We start from the raw sequence: 20,666 nt of genomic DNA, 5'->3' as shown, positions 1-20,666 counted from the left end.
GAACTGTTATTTATCCCAAGCATCAGGGCCAAAGAGTAATGGGAACTAAAGGGAGGTGTCATTCCCTGCGTCCACACCTTCCATTTGGAAAGTCGTATTTCCCCCCTTTCTTTTTCTTTGTGGAGAATGGTTGCGCCCTTCCTTTAAAATATGGCTTGTGGTTTTGCCCTCTTTGAATGTTAACAGTCACCAGGAAGAGGGGTTTAAATCTCTCAAATGGGTCAAGTCCTGTTCTAAGACCTTTATGACTTGCCATCCAGTATATTTGTCAAGCAGGGGGAACGTTATGATTGTGAGGAACAGGCACTGGGGAGATGAATGAGAGATCTCTTCAGCAGCAACTCCATTCCTGTGAACGCGGCTCACATTGAAGTGACGTGTGCTTTTAGCATCCTGGCTAGTCAGTTGCTCAGATCATCATCAAGCAGCCCCAGCCCTGTTCAATGTGTGGTCTACATCATTCCCGGGCTTGGTTTTTAGGGAGCGGGGGGGGATTCTACTATAGCATTTGAATCAGAAGTATTTAGCAAGTATGGCGTGAATGCCCAGACACCCCCAAGCAACAGTTACCAAAATCAAGAGAGGAGAAAGGTCTTCAGCGGAAGACAGGAAAATAAAGTTATTTTAAATGCATCCAGATCCGATGTACAACTTGGAGACCCCTCGCTTGTTTTTTCTTTCCTCGTTCTCTTACTGGAAATATTGATTTGTTATTTACACAGAAGAGGGAAACGAAGATGATTTTTTGTTTCGCTGTAGATAAATTGTTTTGAAAAAAATTTTAATCAAATGCTGTAGCAGAAGAGAAGCCCATCAAACTCTGAAATGCTATGCTTCTCATTAGCAACAGTCCCTGGTTTTCATTTTCATCCTGCCATTTTGGGTTCATATTCAATAATAGAATCTGACACATTTATAGGGAAGGAAAGTTCTTATATATATATACCATCTTGAAGGACAAGAGGAGGGAGGGTGGGGGTGGGGTGGTTTTGAAACGGTTTTGTCAGAGGTATGCCCGTCATCATGGGTGATTTAAACCTCCTACTTGATAAGGGTTCAGGAGGAGACAGCTTAAACCAGCGCTTCTCAGGGACTGTTTGCAACTGTTTCTGCTGGCTCCTCTGGAGACCATGCATTGTTCTAAAATCTCATATTGTTAGCATGCAGGAACAAGCTGAAACTGGTCATCAAGCAGCAGAAAACCATTTGCTATAAGAAGATTAAACGTTAATTATAAGCAGTCACATTCCAAAGCAGCAAATGCATAAAAAGGAAAACATGCTATTACTCGTCATTGCTTCCCAGTCATCGCTTTCACACTCACTCCAAATACAAAATAGAAATCTCAGGAGACAAACAAGCACCACACACACACACACATACAAAAAATAAAATAAAATAAATCAGCAAGAATGATCAATGAGAGGCTCAAAGACAAGACAGAAACAGTTAAAAAAGATAGAGCCCCAGACGCTGACAAGCCTTTGCCAGTGACAATGTCTAGACCCAGGGGCCCTGCCTGCAAGGGTGGCCCTTTTGTTCTGCTCTGGGAGACCCGTCTGTGCGGACCCCCTGTCAGGTGTCTTCACCTATGCACTTCCAGGTCCACTTTCTTAAAAGGTGAGGCCCATCTGGTGGAGCCGTCCGCAGGCTCGCAGGGTGTCCCAGTGGCAGAGCCTTCCTCTGGAACCTTCTAGGCTCCTGAACAAGCTCTTGAACTAAAAACAGACGAGGGTATGGCTCCCTGGTGGTAGCTGTTCCAGGAGATGTGGACACTCTGGGCATAAAGTTTGACACTTCAGTTGTAAAATGAAATTACATCAAAATTAAGTCATGGATCTCCTAATTTGAAAAATACTACCCCTCGTCACCCTCAACTATCTTCTCTCTCTCTCTCTCTCTCTCTCTCTCTCTCTCTCTCTCTCTCTTTCCTAATCCTTTGGTTTTATTTTGGAGAATTGTGGATTTTCAGAATCACTGGTATTTTATTTCCATTTTTCTGGGATTGTTTCCTTTTCTAGAGCTGATGCAGGTTGTAAGGTTAATTTCAGATAACAGAGTGCCATTTAAAATTCCCAAGGTTAGGTTTCAAAGAGCAAACTTTGAAAGTTTCAGTATTTATTTAAAACAGAAGTAAATTTCATATCTACTCCCTGGCCACGAAAAGTGCCCTCTCTCCTTTGGTGTTTGCTTATTTTCTTTATTATGTAGTCACCCAATGCTCTTTCCTAAATCCCAGTCCTCAAAAGAGGGAGTTTTCCCCAGGATTTCAATGGTAATACAAAGTAGAGCTCTGAGGACATCTAGTGGACATGTGTGGAAGGGCAGCCAGTTAACATTCTCCCCAACTAGCTGGCCCTTCTCTGCAAGGGAGCAGAAAGAGGACCCTGCAGGCCTCTAAGAACTGAAATGTGAGCAGTGGCATTTAATTCAGCAGCTTCTCCCAAGAGATGTTCAGGAGGCAGCAGGGTCAAAGGGCTGAGAGGGGCTAGGAGATGGTCCTAGAGTGGTCAAAAGTGGCACATTGCCCCCTGCAGCCATGGGCCCACTGCAGCCCCGGGTGGCTGGCTGGGTCTCCTCAAAGCCCCGAGGCAGCTTCCTGAGACAGGGGAGAGACAAGAGTGCATCTGGTGGGTCTGCAGCTTCTTGTCGCTCCATCGTGGGGCTCTGGGAACTTTATGCTCAATGAACCGCCCCCGTAGGCCAGCTGAGCTGTGGGAGAGCAGAAGTATCAGCCCCTCGGGACCTGCTTTTCTCCTTGGCCCACATCAGAAGGTTCTTGTTCTTGGGCTGGTGCCACAGGTTCCGAGAGGTTATATGGTTGCCAAGAAATAGGCCCCGGGTCTCACCTCCCTCCTAAGAACTCTGTCCTCATGGTTTTGTGGTTGGAGAGGAAAAAGTTTTTATGTGCTTTCCTCCACCACAAGGAAGTGAATTGTCTTCCAATATTTCCATTATGACTTCCTCATGCTATTTATAGAGGCAACATAGAAGTATGTCCCTAATGGACACCATCAAAGGTTTACTCCCTCCTCGGGTATAAAACTGGAAGACTTCTCCGACGTACTCTTGGCCAACTTTTCCTGTCTCCTCAAAGGTCGTGATCGTGAGGAAGGATGCCTGTGGAGACGTGGTTGCTGTAGACGGGCTTTAGTTACTGCTCTTTCCTTGCATCAAACTGACAATGAGCTGTCAAACCCGGGTTCTCTGCTTGCTCGCCCTTTCCAGCCAAGCCTGGAATCGAAGAAGGACATGGAAGCCGTCCTGTTCTCAGCACCATCTGCCTCCTGCATCCGCAACCAAATTGTCAGCCAATTTCCAATTGCACATCCTTAATTTCCAGGGTGGGCTGGAAGGGGCAGGAGAAGCAGTGCTGGGCTGAGAGGCTCCGATGGAGTTTTCCAACTCCTGGGGGCAGCGGGGGGTGGGGGGTAGTTTAGGTTTTAAATGGAGCAATTCAGGGGGAAACTGTGGCAGGAAAAAACAAATCTGCCATTCAATTCATAGACACTTGTCAGATCACAGCCTCATGTTTAAAATCAATCCAATGCAGGAAGGATTACTTCCAAGCCTCCAGCCTGGAGCTGCTCCTCATATGCTCGTAGCAACTAAAATTACAGGGAAAAACATCCAGGGAAGAAGAAGTTCACTGAGGTGGAAGGAGAGGCATTTGCTTGACGTGACACTGGGAATCAGAGGGCATTCTTTCAAGTCCTACAAATGAGCAAAATTCCTCCTATTAGCTTCTGGAGGGAGAAGGAAGGTCTTTCAGGTGGTTTTTCCCCAAAACGAAAGAGAGGGAAGGGAAAGCTGGTTAATGTCAGCAGCTCAGAGCCCTCCGAGCTGGTCCATCTGGCCCTCTCAACACCACATTGTGGCGGGAGAAGGCTGAGGAATTTGGCACTAGAGTTGTTTGTTGATTGACATCAAGACTCCCCGCGGATTTTGAAGGATCACTAGATTCTGTGAGCGCTCTGGGGATATAAAAGTGGCCCTCAAGCCACCCTTGGAGGCGTTCTGCAGGTAAAGGGAGCCCACGCAGTCGCTTCTGGCAGAATTGGGCGTGGGACTGAGGAAGGTCACTGCTCGCTTTCGTTTGTATCCTGAGCATTCTACACCTTCAGAGTCTGAAGATGAGCCCAAGCCAGATGGCCAACCTGCCTCTTGCTGCAAAGGAGTCGGAGGGGACCAGGTGCTGAGCCGTCTTCTCCACATCCCAGGGCCGCTGGCCTGAATGGGCTGCAGGCTGCCCCTCGACTTCAGTGGTCTCACGGACACGAGGGAAACCCCACGCTCATTTCTGGTGCGTGAAGAACAGCATTGCTCTAAGCCACATGGAGACGCTGGCCCTGAAAGGCGCAGCCTCTGGGTGGGAGGGGCCCTATTCCATCAGTGAGTTAGGGGGCTTGGGGCCTCACATCCACGGCTCAGATTTCTGCATAGCTCATGGGTGAAACGGAGCATTCTCTTTGAGCCACCTTTTCTGCCTTCAACAAGTAGACGTCTGCTAAACCAGTAAACATCTCCCAAGATGCCTGACTAACACTCACAGAGGAACTGGGGATGTCCTAGTGGGTCCTGATTGAAGGAGGAACTTGAGTTTAAAACAAGGGAACTTCAGAGATTGTCAGAAATAATTACCACTGCAGAAACACTTGTCTCCATTAAGGCTGTTTAGATACTTACAAAGCTGGGGTGTCCAATTAACTCTCTAGCCCACACTTTCTCATATAGAGAGGCACATATATTGTAATAAATACATCACTCTCTCTATAAAGTAGCTCCACACTTATATATAAAAATGTACATTTTTACATATAAAGTACTGGTACATAATATATATATATATATATATATATATATATATATATATATATATCACAACACAGGAGTAAGTATATATGTAGTATATGTGTTTGCTTCAGGATAGGAATTTGAGCTCCAGAGTCGAGGAGACCAAGTGTAATTTATCAAAGGCAAGCGTGACCATGATCCCCAATCGATGAGGTGTCTGGAGCTACAGTGGTAATTACCTTGGCCTACTCAGTGTCCCCTCAAGGTCCTGAGACAGGCCTTCACCAGAAACACTGTTGTCAAGGTCTTATTTTCAAATAGAAAAATAAGACAGTGCCAGAGGCTGGCTAGAAGATTGGGGTGGGGGGCGGACAGAGGGGGTCCTGCTCTCAGGTTCTCCAGCTCCAGGCTGCTCTGCAGACTGTTGGGTAAGAGATTTGGGGCATGGTTCACTGCTACATGCAACATAAATACCACAAGGAATAAAGAGACTGAAGCTGTACAGAAAATAAGAGTCTCTTCTAGAGAAAGACAGGGGGACTGGACTCCGGGCTGCTGGGAACCCGTGTTACTCACAATAGATCACTACCAGTGTGCGGTTAAAATAGAGTAGGGGCCGTATTCCAAGGCAGCAAAGAGAAAAATAAATCAAAAATATGTCAATGATTAGAAGTTCAAGAAAATTCCTTCAAACACATCAATTTAGACATGACTTGTCCCCGAGGAGTCTACCCTTTGGCCAACTTTTAGAGGCTGGGGGAGAAAATATCAATCATTAGACCAGGTTCGTTATACAGAAAAAGAAAATGGGTAAATGGATTCTGAGAGCTTGCTCCTTGGCCAGACACCGAATGTGGCCCTCTTCCTTGATGGAGAGCTATGAAGAAATGGAAAGAAATGCAAGAATTAAACTGTACTCCCACAGAATTGCCAGGCATGGAATGGCCACACTCGGTATTTCTCCAGAGTGTATGACATGAAACGTTCAACGTTATTGAACAAAAGTGAACGGGGGGATGGAGGTGGGGAGGACAGGGAAGAGCGGGGTTGGGAGAGGAGGGTTGGGAAGCTGTGCATGAGGACCAGTGACTGTCACCAGCTCTGCCCTTGTGGAGATGTGTCACTCAGGGTGGATTATTAACACCTGGCCTAACAGATTTGGACAAATGACTCTGTGGGTGGCTGCCCTCTCCAACTTAGGGCAGCGGGCAATGTGCATTTCATTCATTATTGACAATTCCAGTTCCTTCTAAGGAAAGTTTCTTTGCAACCAAAACCTAGCTCCCCCCATTTCCTGACCTGCCAGGTATGCCTCATGTTTAATAGCTCATTTATTCTAACTACCATTTACACCTACACACCTGCATCCTGCCCTCTGGGGCACAGGCTGCTGTGGCCTTTTAATTGGGAAGAACAATATTTGGGAAATTCTGATTGTTATCAGACATGAACCTCACAGCTGAAGGCTGCCATGAGAGGAGGAACCCACGTGGGGAGGAGGGTGCAGAGCGAAGGGAGTGAGACCCCGGCCGCACTGGCTTGGCGTTGGAGAGGCAGTCCTTCCGTGGTAATCTGTGCTGTGCATGATGGGAGCTCACAGGCCCCTCTAGCTGAGCCAATGGGAATGGAAATGAAGAGAATAAAATTATTTCAAACAATTATGCGCCTCTCCGTCCAGGATGATATTAAAGGCCGCTGCTGTTTACTTGCCTAGAACCAAGATGGGGAAATGTCCTAGAGGCCAAATCCTCATTTCTAGGGACTTAAAATTCTTCTGCTGGGTCCCACTACAGTCCGTCTGCGGAAGAGCTCAGCGGGAATCCAACCGCTTTCTATCATCTCTCTGTTCCACTCCTGCCCCCGACTCTGCTCTCTGTCCAGTCACCAGGGAGATCAACAGGAACTGATGATGTCATTTCCTTGCTTAAAAACGGCTCTATTTATTGTAGGACTAAAGCCCAATTTTCTTACCATGGCACCTGCCTTCCTCTCTGATCTCATCTTGCACTCTTCTCTCCAATTCCACCAGCTCCCCTGCCGGTCTTCCTTCCCTCAAACACTGCAAACTGACTTCTACTTCTGGCCTTTGTCCCCCTATTCTGCCTCCCTGGACTGGGCCTCAGGGTCAGGGCCACCTACCAAGGGAGGTCTTCCAGATCTTTCTAGCTGAAGCAACATCTCTGCAGGGTTCCTCACACCCTCAGGTGGTCTCTAATCTCTTCACAGCCCCTGTCTCTGCCTGAATAGATTTCATTGTTTCTGTTACCACTGTTCTATGATCATTCACTGGAGTGAAGGGGATCTATCTTGTTCCTCACTCCATCCCTAGCATCAAGAATAGCGCCTTGCACAAACAAGGTACTCAAACTCTATGAGTGAGGAATCAATAGTGCGTTTCACTGATGCTCCATGGACCAGGTTCTCTGTGAATGATTGGCCTCAAGGCTTTCCTGCATCTCCCATCTCACGCCACTGCGAGACTCTCTTACCAAGGGGTTCAGCCTCCTGCACTTGTTACCGTCTTACTTCCCCCTCCGATGGAGAGTTGCGCCTCATGGAAATGATCTGGGAGAGGCCTGGTCAGCTGGGCTGTGCTTTGAGCTCACAGCCAGTGAGGCAGGGCTGGGGTGGACCTCCTGCTGAGAAGAGCCCTTTGATTCATGAACTGGGTTTGTTCTGTGTCCTAGCGCCCTTAGACACTCTTCCGGATTGGTTGTCAGAACAGAAGAATTCTCAGGCCCCAAGAAGTCAGAGGCTCTTGTTCTGAGATTTCCATAAATACTCATCTTAGTGGGTATCAGAGTTGAGAGGAGGGGACTCTGTGTGTTAAGTCAATGAAGAAGGGGTAGCAAACCGTGGGCCCAGCTGCCCCAGAGTCAGGAAGCAGCCTGAGCAGATTTCTACAGACACCGCTCCAGACCGAGAGTACCTGGGGATCGGCCCGAGGCTGCGTGCCTCTCCGAGCCCTAGCAGAGGCACCGACCTCTCCCTGGTTTGGCATTTACTATGCCCCTCCCCAAGGGGTGCAGTAATAAACCCTGTGTCTGCCAGTCGGTATATCCCAGGAATGGGGGTCTCTGCTTGGTTCCTGCTCTGAAAAAAGTGTTTTATGGGACGATCCTTTCTAACTGCACTCCTACTCATCAGACCCACGGTCACCCACTTCGCCTTGTCTCCTAACCAAAAGGTCGCACACAGCACCGAGAGAGGCCTCGGGCAGGCCCGAACCTGTCTGCTGGGTCTGTTACTCTCAGCAGCCTCATCCTGTCAGTGACCTCGAAGCTTTAATTTCTTCTTTTTGTAAAACGGGATTAATAACACCCCCTGCCAATTATGCAGGGTTATGGTGAGGATCAAAGCAAATAATGATCCTAAGGCGCTTTGAAAAGACTGCACATAGGAAGGCAGGCATCATCATCACCGTATCCTCTGGGGTTGCGAGAGATCTCTATTAGGCAAGGCAACGTGATCACTGCCAATGGCACGGCCTTCTCCAGGCAAAGCCCGCTCCAAGCCTGCTGTCACGACCCACATCCCTGACTTCCTCTCAAGAGGCCCCACTGGCAGGCTGCTTCAGAAGGGGTTTGGGGTGGGCTGTGACAGAAGCCATTGGGCCCAGTCTCTTTGACCCTGAAGAGCACTGGTGTCTGACCTTGGTCCCTGGGACAATGACAAAATCCACTGGCCATGGCCTAGGTCTTTCCTTGGGCCAATCTGAAGGTACTGCAGTTGGAAGCTCTGGCCTTTGGTACCGAAACCTGCAGCCATCCAATGGGAAGAGTCAGCCCCATTCGGGAGACCGAGTGCTCACCTCGGTTTCCCTCTCTGCCCTAGTCCAGCCGTCGTACCCTGGGCATTCCCAGACCCACTGGGAATCACGGTGCAGAAACGCCCTCCTCCACGGCCTTAGCTGCCCTCCTCTCCGTACACCATACTCACTGTGCTCGACCGGACACCCACCGAGGCGTCCTGTTAGAGACGGAGTGAGACAGGGCATTAGGTCTACGCCTAGGTGTTGGCGGTGGTGAACTTTCAACCTCTGCTCTACTAAAGCGAGGACAGGTATTTATTTCATGTCTCTTTAAACTGCTGGGTGAAACATAAACATGTTCAAGAAAGCTCTTGATGTTTAGTGTTTCTTTCACAGGAAAAGGAGAAGGGAAATGAATTTGGGAAAAGGAAGGAGAGAGGGAGGGATGGGGGAAAGAAACGCTACTTACGCCGTTTGCAGCCGCATTTTTTTATTCTTTTGGGATCTGTGATGTCATCATGACAGGCCTTGCAGTAAAAAAATGCCCTGGAGAAAGAGAATGGAAAAACTGACATGTTTCATAATCCGCCCCAATGAAATGAGCACCACATTTCCTCCTCCGTGGTGCCAAATTAATGAAACACGCCGGCCCCCACTGCCTTTCATCTTTTCAAAGGTTTAGACGTTTACAGACGGAAATGTTTGCCGCAAGACCATTTATTTCAAACACAGGTCTCCGTGATTTGAGTTAGTGCTTCTTTTAATAAACTTTCATTTGAAAAGGAACTGGGGGAAAGGTTGCTGATGTGACCGTGAGTCGGCTCGCCCATCTTTCATTTCGGAGCGCAGCCTTCGGGGCTGCTCCTCAGAACCTGGGGCGAGCAGCCCTGGGCCTCGGTGGGGAAGTGAAGTCCATCTCGGAAATCCTCCGTCTGGTGAACTGTATATTAAAGGGGCACAAGGATGACGTTCCTCCGTCAAATACAAATGTCCGCCTTGTCACTCGGACAGCGGCCTTTCATTTCAGGAGATGAGAAAGGGACAATCAAAAGCGATGGATCGAGGGGCCCCTGTCCATTTCCTTCCGGGATCTCCTCACCCATATTTACTGCAAAGTTGGCTGGACCAACTCCCGTAGTCTCCAACCTCGAGATCATATAATAAATGAAGGCTTTCTTCTCATTGTGGAGCCAGCTCAGCTGACCACTGGAATGGGGTGGGCGGAAGGTAGCATAGGGTTGGGGTGAGTAGAAGGAGGCCCAGCAAAAGCAATCAGTCAATGGGAATGTCCCCTCATCTGACTTAAGTGTCAATATGTGATGATAAAGTGCACCGGCCATGTCCAAGTTAATTTGGATGAGGCAGAATAAAGCCAGGCGCTATTTAAGTGCTCCGGGTCTAGAAAAACAGCCCCAGCTAGAGGCCTGTGTCCTCTCAGTACTGGGAGGTGCTAAAATTCATTGGAACAACTTCACAACCTTCTGAATCCAGGGACTAACAAAACCCCTGGCCCAGCACCTTCACCACTCCCACCACGAAGGTGCATGCCAGGGGGAAACATGGTCGTTCCCTGACCAGGGCTATAAAGAAATAAACACAGTTCTTGACTACCTTATTCCCAGGTTCCTTTTCATGTTTTTCGCAGGACTGGCATATTTGGAAACCACTGCTAAGACTTTTGATCTGGAAGAGATCTCACATCTTGCAGCCCAAATCCCTGGGTCTTCGTGTCCTCATTGATAAATGGAGGAGGTGTCATAACTGCCTAAAGTCATCCTGTACTGCTACCTGGCCAGCCCAAGCCTTCTAGATTCAAGCCCCATGCTCCTTCCACCCTAATAGCTCATTCACTATTTCCTTAAATGCCAGGTTTCGTCTATTTTACAAAAAAATAAAAAGAAGCTGATTGTTTGCCCTCAATGGCTAAAAACCCAATCAGTGATGACCTGCTTCAAAGGGTGAAGTGTAGGACAGGAGGAAGCAATTGTGCTTCCACGTTCTTTGCCCATTTTTCCCCCCCATTTGATGTTCCTACTCATCTTAATAATGACAGTTAACATTTACAGAGCACAGACTTTAGGCCAGGTGCTGTTCTAAGCATTTAATAAGCATTAATGCATTTTATCCTCAAACAATCCTTTGAAGGAGGTGTGATTATTATCTCTATTTTACAGACAAGAAAACTGAAGAACAGAGACGTTAAGCCACCTGCCCAAGGTCACTCAGCTGAGTGGCAGAACCAGGATTCAAAGCCACACAGTCTATTTCCAGTGTCCAAGGTCTTAAACACATCTCTACTAAAGAGATGATGAGGTGATGAGGAGCCTGAATAGACCTTTGGAATAGACCAGATAAAGCACAACTAGTTCACGAGTCAAAGCTAGATTCTGAAAGTAAAATCCCCACAGGGGCCAGACAGGTAAAGTTAGTGAGTCTGTGGTGACCTAGAGCCACATCTCCCAACTGGAGAGGGCAGGGTATGTAAGCTCCAGCTGATTTTTGCCAAGTGGCATTTCCTTTCAAGTACCCTTGTTTTCCCCATCCATCTCTGCCTCTCTCATGCTCCCCTGGCACAGCCCCCACCTTACTGCACACCTGCACTGAGCAGCCGAGTGTTGCTGGGGAAACAACCTTGCTGACTGATCTCACTTTAAATCCCTGGGTGTGGATTCCAGGAGCCTTTGTACACTCCTCAGGATCTTTGTCCTATCTCCTCCTCCCACCTCAACCCTCTCTGCTCTCCTCTCCCGCTCACCTACCCCTTCCTCTAGTAGCCTTAACTGGGGGCCTTGCCACTGACATCACCAAAGCCAGGTCTGCATCCTGCAAGGCTGGTGTTTAGGGTCCCCTTGCCCTCTGGTTTCTCATTTTGTTTGTCTAATGGGGGAGCCAGCAGGAGCCTGAAGGGTGAGAAGAGTCATTCCCCTCGCTACCAGCTTATAAAATGATAGTAGCACCATCTCCCTACAGAAGAACACAGCTCCTGCGAGGCAGCCTTTCCTACAGCACAACCTCTGCTCGTCCTAACAGCCCTCCTTCCCCTTGACTAGGGCTGGGAGTGGCTCCCCATTGCTACAACGCTGGGTACTTTGCCATCCCTTGTGGGTTTTCCTTAATTCTGCCCACAACTTTATACATTCCCCTTTTTCCACTTAAGTGTGTCATCTGTTTCTTGCCAGGACCCTCACTGATACAGCATCTAAATTTACATCTCCAGTCCTCCTCTTTACCCAGCACTCAGAATCTTAGATGCAACTGCCCTTACAACATCCCCATCTACCCTACTTCACACGGCCCAGTTAGGATTCTTTGATTCCTTCCATCCCCAACTTGTTCCTCCTCCCATTTTCCCATCATCCACCCAATTGTGGAGGGCTGGACTCTAGGCTCCATTCTTTGTCCTTCTTGTTTCCTCACTTTCCACAGTTCATGAGTGAGTCCTACGAAGTTTCCAAAATATATCCTGAGCTGGCCTTACTTCTCACCACCTCCACTCACCAGTCTAGCCCAGGCCATCACCTCTCACCTAATCTACCCCGTAGCCTCTGAGTCTCCTGGCTTCCCCTCCTGCTCCACTGCATCTGACTCTAGCAGAGCACGTGCAAAGGCCTTTTAGTAATAGAACTCAGACTGCATCACTGCCAGCAAAAACCCTCCCATGACTCCATTTGATAACAAATTCAGCCTAGCCCTACCGTTCTTTCTAACTTCACCGCGCCATTCTACACCCCAGACACCCTCTTTTTCCTTCAGTTCCCTGAACACAACAAACTTATTCCCATCATGTCTCCTCTTCCCTTCAGATCTCTGCAATGATGGATTCTTCCTCATCACCCCAATCTCTGCTCTGTTGTCACTCGCTCTCAGCCACCTCCACTTACACTCAGTCTAAATCAGTGACCAGCTGCATGAATGCTTTGCACCATGAATAAACACAGCTGTACTTCTCCCTCCCTGGAAGGGAGCCCATGAGAGCAGGGACTTCATCCCCTCGTTTCCCTGGCACCTAGTGCAGTGTCCTGGGAAGTGAGTGACCTGTTGACGTTTGATGGATGAATGAATGCTGCTCAGTAATGCTGAATCTGCATGTTTTTCAGGAGACACCAATAATAGGGATTTTTATGTAAGATTAGGACTTCTTCAGCTTGGAAACTATTAAAAAAAAAAATTGGCTTGCCCTGGCAGGTTTGGCTCACTGGATAGAGCGTCGGCCTGGGGACTGAAGAGTCTCAGGTTCGATTCCGGTCAAAGGCATGTACCTTGGTTGCAGGCAACATCCCCGGTGGGGGGTGTGCAGGAGGCAGCTGATTGATGCTTCTCTCTCATCGATGTTTCTAACTCTCTATCCCTATCCCTTCCTCTCTGTAAAAAAATCAATAAAATATATTTTTAAAAAATTGTGGCTCAAATCATGTCTATAAGCCAAACCTGAGCCAATGAGGCACCATTCTGTGACTCCCACATTCAATACTATGGGAAGGTTACTTAAAAAGCAAAATGTTTAATGGCCAGGAGTAAAGGACAAGGGCCCAAATGCTTCTCCCAGAGTGACCTCGTTAAAACTGGAATCAGATGGTTTCATCTTCTCCCCCCCCCCCCCCAAAATACTACATCTGAACGTTTAAGCCAGAATCCGTTAACTTCTTTTGTTGCTGTTTTGCAGCAGAGGGTGCAAACTCAATAGGAGAACGTCATAATCTACTTTTCCATTTGCACAAAACGAGTTTAGTTTCGTTCAGATCTCCAGTGCCCGTCTGTGGCTTTCTGCAGGCTTCAGCTATTTGCAGTCCCCTAACTGACAGCTTCTGCTCTGACACATCACGCAGCGCGGGACTTACAGGCCGGCGCAGCTGATTGTGTCAGCATGTATTTGTGGAGACCATAAAGCACTGAGATGAGACACACCGCGCTCCCCAATAGGGGAGGCGATTTGTTTTTTGGACGGCCTGGTATTTGTGACGTTCATTAGTGAGAGATGCAACAGGAAATAGGATTACACAAATGGGAGTCTCGTGTTCTCTTTGCTGTGCTCCCAGCCCCCTGCCCGGAGATGCCGCTTCCAGCGTTGTATCTCCGTCTGGCCGTGAGCACAACCTTCTCTTCCAGAGGAGGAAAAGGGTGTCCAGTCCCATTCCCTCGCCCAATGTTCCTCTCAGGTGGACCCAGTTCTTGGGGTACTCCTAAGACAGTGGGGACCCTGAATCGGATAAAGAGGTTTTCCTCACCCACACCTGAGTAATGGGAATTTTGCAGAAGTAAATTTAAGCCATTGGATAGCTCGGTTTAAATTTTTGTTGTTGTTGCTTTTCCACTGCATTTTCCCCCCTGAAAGCTGTTATGACTGGTGGCTAGTTTGCAAGAGCGCATGATGAGTAAGCATCAGCTGTCAAACATCGTAGTTCTGTGCTCAGCGTGTCAGGCTCAGTCTTGGCAAATAATTAAGAATGTAAGACTTCCTGGTTTTAAACGCTGGCTTTAAACTAGCAGTGTGGCTTGGGCAAGTTAGTTAACCAATCCATCCCTCAGTTTCCTCATATGTAAAATAGGAACAGTAATGCTGTCTCTTAGGGTTGTTGCAAGTAGGAAATGAGTTCATCAATGCCGGGTGCCTGGTACTCAGAACAGGGCTGCCCCATATTAAACTCAATAGGTCTAGTAAAGGCATGCATTCACCAGTCACTGAGAGTCAACAAATGTACAAGGCTGGGGGTTGGGGTGTGGCTTAGCGCACATGGGAACATGGGCTGACGTGTGTTAAAACTGCTGCAGAAAGTCATACCATGTGACAACAGAACCAATTACACCTCGCGAGGTGGTGTAATCATGTGCTAATCATTCGCCGAACATTGTTTAGGAGTTGCAACTCTTGGATTTAAATACATAGACTATAGTTGTCAATATGTAATATTTACTTATGTCGACAAAATTACTACAGTGTTTTTCTCCAATATATGGCTTATTCGCTAAAATTTGTTAAAAAATAACAATATAATCTGTTAATTAAATTATAAGCTACTGTAGATTAAAAGCATTTTAAAATTAGTAGGGTGTTAAATTTCACATATGACATACGGACCAGAAATTCCATTCACTAAACCCAAAGTCCATTAAATCGAGGTCCGAAAAATCGAGGGTTTACTGTACCAATAAAGGTGTCATAAACCATCGAGGCCAATGAAATACTGGCTATCCCTGACAACTTCAGCCACTTACCTAGAAGGCCACAAATAGAAATATGGCCAGTTCAGTATTTCATCTGAAATTAATCCAAACCTTTTGAGATTCCATTTGGCACTTAAAGTAAAAACTGATAATTCTCAAGTAAAGAGCAGTGGCCGAGGAGTCAGCTGCCCTATGCTACGTTGTTCTGGGCCATCAAGCATCGGAGGGCGGCAACAATCAATTGAGCTCTCTGGAACTCTGGTTTCTTCCTTAGGAAATGAAGGAGGAGCTAAGCAGGCCCTCCTACCTCTGAAATGTTATTCTAATTCAAAGATGTGGAACTGGTTATGTGAAGAGGAGCCCATGGAAACATTTGAAAGCACAATCCCTTTTTCCTAAGATTTGTTAGTAAGATGCCCAGAGGCCTGTTAGGATGTTCTGGGGTTCAGGCCCTGTACATATGGAAGCATGGCCACCTCAGGGGGTGAAGATGTCTACGCCAGAATGGAAAGGAAGGCAGGCGAAAATAAACTCTTACCTTTTAACTTCTTTGGCATCACTTGCGATGAAAAATCCTAAAGTACCTTCTTGGATCTTAAGATGGTTTCCAGGATTAATTAATATACTGCTCAGTGAACAAAAACAAACAAAGAAGACACATCTGTCAGGTCATGTTCTGTGCAAAACCTTGAAGGCTACACGGTAGTGTTAATTGTATAGGGGGCCCACTAGTCTAATGCTGTCCCCAACGATTTCGTCTGGAGCTTGAGGTCCACTGTCCCACACACTTAACTGGATAACGCCATCATAAAGCTTGGCTGCTCAAGTCCTGGGTTGGCATACTCCCAGTTGCAGAAATCAAAGCAAATCTAGGTTTCAGGGCCAGGTTTTTATAATGGGGTTGCCACCATGGGCTTCTGGTTTGAAGCAAAATTCCCAATCATGTACCCCTTCGAAAATGCTGTTGATGGTCAACATTGAGTGTTATTAGTCTAATAAAGCTATTGCCTCACCGATTTTCAGTTAGATGACAGAGCATTAATGGGACCCCTATATGCATACAGAAACAGACATGTATACACACCACATACCACTGCAGGGAATGGTACAAGACACCCATACCAATGCAGAAGCAAGCAGAACATCTGCATGACATGATAAGGACATGGAAGTAGATTCCATGTGCGGTCTGTGTGGAAAGAATTGGGTCCACCGGAACAGTGAAAAAGAAAACTGCGAGCAATCAGAAATACTTAATGATCCCAGCCTGCCGTTTACAAAAAGGTAAGAGAGTCTTTGAATAAGGTGCATGTCTAGCACATCCTGATTGGGGCAAACTGTATTTAGAAAACAAATGCAAATTACCACAAAAAGACTTCCCCTGCAGGGAAGTATGAACCTAAATATACACTGTCCTATTTCAAAGTGGTATAAATAGATTAGCTGACCAAGTTGTGTTTGGACTGACAGAAGAGATAAATGTATCCTAATCTAATAAATGGATGAAACAAACAAATTTAATTTTCTGCAGATCAAAAGCAGAATCCAGGAACACCATACTCAGAGACTGAGATGAGACTCTGGGCTCAATGGATACGGAATTTAGGGACTCTAAATTCAGCAACAGGTACAACGGAGGGAGTCTGATCTGAAAATCAGGTGTTCCATGTAATAGATGTTTGGAATCAGGCTAAAGGAAGTCCTAAACTGCCTAAAACGATCAAAATGGAGGATGGCAATTAACATGTAATCCTTTTCTGCTGGTAAAATCATTGCAGAAAAGTGCTGTGAGCAACAGGGAGATGTGCCTGTAGCAATACAGGAAGGACCCAGGTGAACTTTTGTTCTGTTGGGAGAACGGAGTAGATGGTTATTGCAAAATAATGGTTTGTGGTCACAAGAACATCCCCTATTACCCATAACAAGGCCTGACAGAAGGAAACCAATCCCATGTCACTGCTTTCATTAACACTAAATAATAGCAAGAGTCCACGAAGACCTGACTGTTCTTCCATGGAACCCCAGACAACAGTGAGGCAGCAGCGGGCCACACAGGGCAGCGCTGGAGAGGCCCCTCCCAATCACCCTCCACCAACTCTTCACGTTTGTCGCACACCCTCTGGCTTTTCATGATCGTGAGGAGAAAGGACCCCAGCTGATACAGGCTAGCCAGATTCCCGGTTAAATGCAACGTTTCAGATGGGCAGCATTCCGGATTGGCATACTTTCTTACCCCCGTTCCTGCTAGGCAGTTCTTCTATGCCCTGGCTCTGCAACCAGAAATTGGGTCCAAACTCCAGCATGGCCATTCAGTAGCTGTCTGACTTTGGGCAAGTTACAGGACATCTCGAGGATTCAATTTCCTCACCCACAAGGTGGGCATGATGATCATCATAGTCTCCAGTGACAATGCACAGAAGGCTCTATGTCTACTGGTTATTGTTCCTTTTATTATTTATTCTTGAAGGGGGGGAAAAAAGCCAAAAGGATATTCCATTCTCAATGGAATCATCAGCTTTTCCTTAGTTGGCCTCATGACATGGAACACGTCCTGCCCATGGCTTGGTGAAGTTACAGGGTAAAGCACTAACTGTACACTTTAGAATAGTGGACAAGGACATAATGAAAAATTCCACGTACTTCTGGACTATAAAGGAGCTACTTCCTCAAAATTGGAAAATTCTACCTATTGACATGTATTCATTTAAGAGTGTTAAAAAGCTTCCCTGGTGAAAACAAATCCTATCATGATTTCAGCAACACAATTCAAAAGAGGAAATTTGAGAGGCATCAATGTCTTGGTGACATATATGCACAACACAACCTCACACAGAACCTGCTTCCCCCTTTTTACATCACACGCTTCAGAAATTGCACTCCAATGGTCAACCCCACTATGGCGGTGGGGTTCCTGCCAACGGTGATAGCAAGGTTCCTGCCAACAAAGTCTCTTTTCATTGCCTCTGTTCTCTAACAACTGGCCTACAGTGAGAATATGGGATTGTCACTCCACAGACGGCAGGTTGAGATGATTTATTTCAGCCTTCCGCTGGCCCTGGTCAAGTTTGAGGGTGGAGAGGGCAGATTCAGGCATGGAAGTAAGGCAGATCTGTGTTCAGATCTCAGTGTTGTTGCTGCTGGTGGTTGAGTACTCAGGTGCACCTGTCAGGCCTATGGCCTCAGATCTCGGCCTTGAGCATGTGGATGGCGCTAAGCCTAACTCTCCTCATCTGCAAAATGGGCTGCAGAATCACTAGCTTATAGTGTTGCTAAGAAAATTAAAGCACATACTATTCGCCGAGTGACTGTTACACAGGAAATCCTTAATACACAGTCACGGTTAATAGTAGCAAAGTGATTACAGCACCTGAGAAGCAGATCATCTCTCACAGCCTCACAGCTCCCCGTTTTGTCTTTGGTGCTAAGAAACTACCTATGGGCACTGAAAGGCCTTTTCACTGACCATAGTATCGGAGAGACTTACTTCCTGTACAGTAGCTGTAGATGGGCTCATTTGGACTGGCTTTTGTCTACACAGTAGAGTAGCTCTCTGTACCTTAAACTTTGTGGCTGATTGTATAAGACACTGGAAGGACCTCCAAGGTCATCACTGACCAGGTGACTCCAGAATATCCTCTTTCTCTTCTGGTCAGGGCTGGAGGCTTGCAATCATTTCTACATGGTGCATGAGGCTGAAAGAATGAGCCCAGCTCTTGAAGGAAAGACATCTAGATACATAAAGAGGCTCTCTGGGCTGGATTGCATGCATGTTTATGGGTTGGTAGAGAAGCACTCTAGTCTGACCCAGGGACCACTGTATACACTACTCCCTGTGTAAGGGCACAGAGTTTCAAAGACTCTTTGAGGAAATATATTACTCTTTTTGATATTTCAGACATTAAGTCTTCTATACACGTTCCATCTAGAAAGTTTGAAGTACTGATCCCCATCTTCTTGAAAATATAAAAAGCTAAGCATCTGAAACAGAAGTAACTCTTTTTTGTTCCTGCAAAGTGCCTACTATCCTTAGAATGTGTTGTTCACCTCCTAAAGGGAATATGTAAATCTTTCCAAAGATCTTTGATGTCTTAAAATAGCCAATGTTAAGTTTGTGTGTCCTGATGACGGCCAAAAGTCTCCCTCCCTGGGCATCACTTTAAATCAGTCTCTGGCTCCAATTCTGTCTAATTCATTTGCTTATCAAACAGAGATAAACTTCAAGATATGTCATGTGAAGAATCAAGAAAATCTCTTAAGAAAAAACTCCATCTATCAATTAGCAGAATTCCAATAGGGACATATTCTTGGCGGGATGGACTTGCCCTCATTTCCAAGGACCCTATAAATTATCCTCTTCCTTCTATGCTTTGTTAATTTCTACTGAAAAGATTCAGTGATAGATGGAGGCCAAGGGTTGGTGTGATCCCTTCCACAAGGATTCTTATGCTTTTTCTTTTGCTCTCAGACTAGTTTTGAATCTAGACTTATTCTTCAGTTCCCCGCTCACTATATAAAATAAATAGGTATCTTTTGTAGGGAACTCATAGGTGCATAAAGGAGTGAAAAGCAAGATCATATTTTATTTACTTTTATAAATTAGTTTCTTATAGCAGCCAGCTTAGAGCCCTGCATGGAATAGGCACTTTTCAACTCTTTGTGGAATGAGTGAAAAACCTAAGTCATTGGTCTTAGTTCTAAAAGTGTCGCTTTCCCTCTCTACTAAGGAGAAAAGGAGTCACAGCTGATCTTTCAAAGGCCCACCTGCAGTTCCTACCAGTCAGGCCTACGGGAGGAACGTTCACATTTCTTCTGGGGGGTGGCAAGTGAGCTAACAATATCCCAGAGACATTAAGCATAAATATGTAAATATACAAATATATAAACACCTAGGCACCTGGGGAATTGAAGCAATTGATTTCAATATTGAAAACACCACTCACTTAGATCTGAAATATGTTCTTAAATGTAAGACACATTCTCCTGAAACTGGCTAACAGGGCTCAGTCCACTGGGAAACATCACTTGCTGGGTGCCCTCGGGAGGGGAGGGAGTGCCAAGTCTCAAGCTGCAGTGCATTTCACTGTGTACCTCTTGCTGAACTTGGATTAGGGTGAAGATTTGGGGCTTAATAGGGCAAAATGATGTCTTCCCTTTCTCCATCATTTATGGATAACAACTAGGAAACAACTCGTTATTTCTCCTCCAATTATCATGAACTTTACTTGTTTGCTGATTTGAGAGACAACCCATTATTAGTAATTCAACTGAAAGAGATATTTTTTTTAAGGAAACTCTTCTCCATTACGGATAAATATGACAGGTGTAAATCTCTTTCCTCCCCACTCAATTTCTGGTAGGTGTAATGTACCATTCCCTGAGCAATTACAAAAATATCACGTTCATGAGAGCATACTTTGTATTTGGTAACACTGTAATTATATCTGAGTCTAGAAAGCTAATGGGACTTCATTACCTAGAACAAGAGAATAAGAACCATGTAGGCCTTCAATTCATGCCGGGCCCAGAGGGATCATGCCCCTGAAAGTGGCCTCTTTGACCACACAAGGTCATGTGCGATTGCTGTTGGGTGGGACTTTGTTTGAACCAACTGGTTCCCATCTCAGGGAGTACAGCTGCCTGGCAGTTTAGGGGCTGTGTTAGGGCACAGCCTCCAGAAACCCCAAATCTCAACTCTTGCTGCCTTTCTGGGACTTTTCATTTCTCTGGGTGTTAAAATATATGCTGTCGGAGTCCCACACAACTAGACACACACACATTCCACAGTGTGGGTTCCATGCTCAGCACACTGGAGCCCAGGGCACTTACACAGAGACAGCATCATAAAGATTGCTCCCAGTCGGCCAGACTCAAGTGACCTCCACTGCGGTCCCCCAATGACATGTTTATCCTGATTCCATCCCAACAATTTTAGAAATGGCATTTTCAAATAGATTTTGCA

General features: G+C 46.3%; 1 protein-coding gene across 8 annotated transcripts in view; it reads right to left on the bottom strand.

Annotated features, from left to right (window-relative positions):
- KCNMA1 (potassium calcium-activated channel subfamily M alpha 1) overlaps positions 1-20,666 on the bottom strand; it is a 683,439-nt gene that overhangs the window by 113,832 nt on the left and 548,941 nt on the right. For 7 of the 8 annotated variants that reach the window (XM_081105313.1, XM_081105315.1, XM_081105317.1 and 4 more), the window contains exons 17-18: positions 15,246-15,332; positions 9,015-9,091 (exon numbers count right to left, since the gene is read on the bottom strand). In XM_081105313.1, coding sequence (XP_080961439.1) covers positions 9,015-9,091; positions 15,246-15,332 — 164 coding nt within the window. Of the gene's footprint in view, positions 1-9,010; positions 9,092-15,245; positions 15,333-20,666 lie in introns of all 8 variants that reach the window. The other variant, XR_013996758.1, reaches the window with a different exon arrangement.

The sequence above is a fragment of the Myotis nattereri genome (genome assembly GCF_964212035.1).
Source record: "Myotis nattereri genome assembly, chromosome: 13".
Lineage (NCBI taxonomy): Eukaryota > Metazoa > Chordata > Mammalia > Chiroptera > Vespertilionidae > Myotis > Myotis nattereri.
This window is presented reverse-complemented; position numbering and strand designations above follow the sequence as displayed.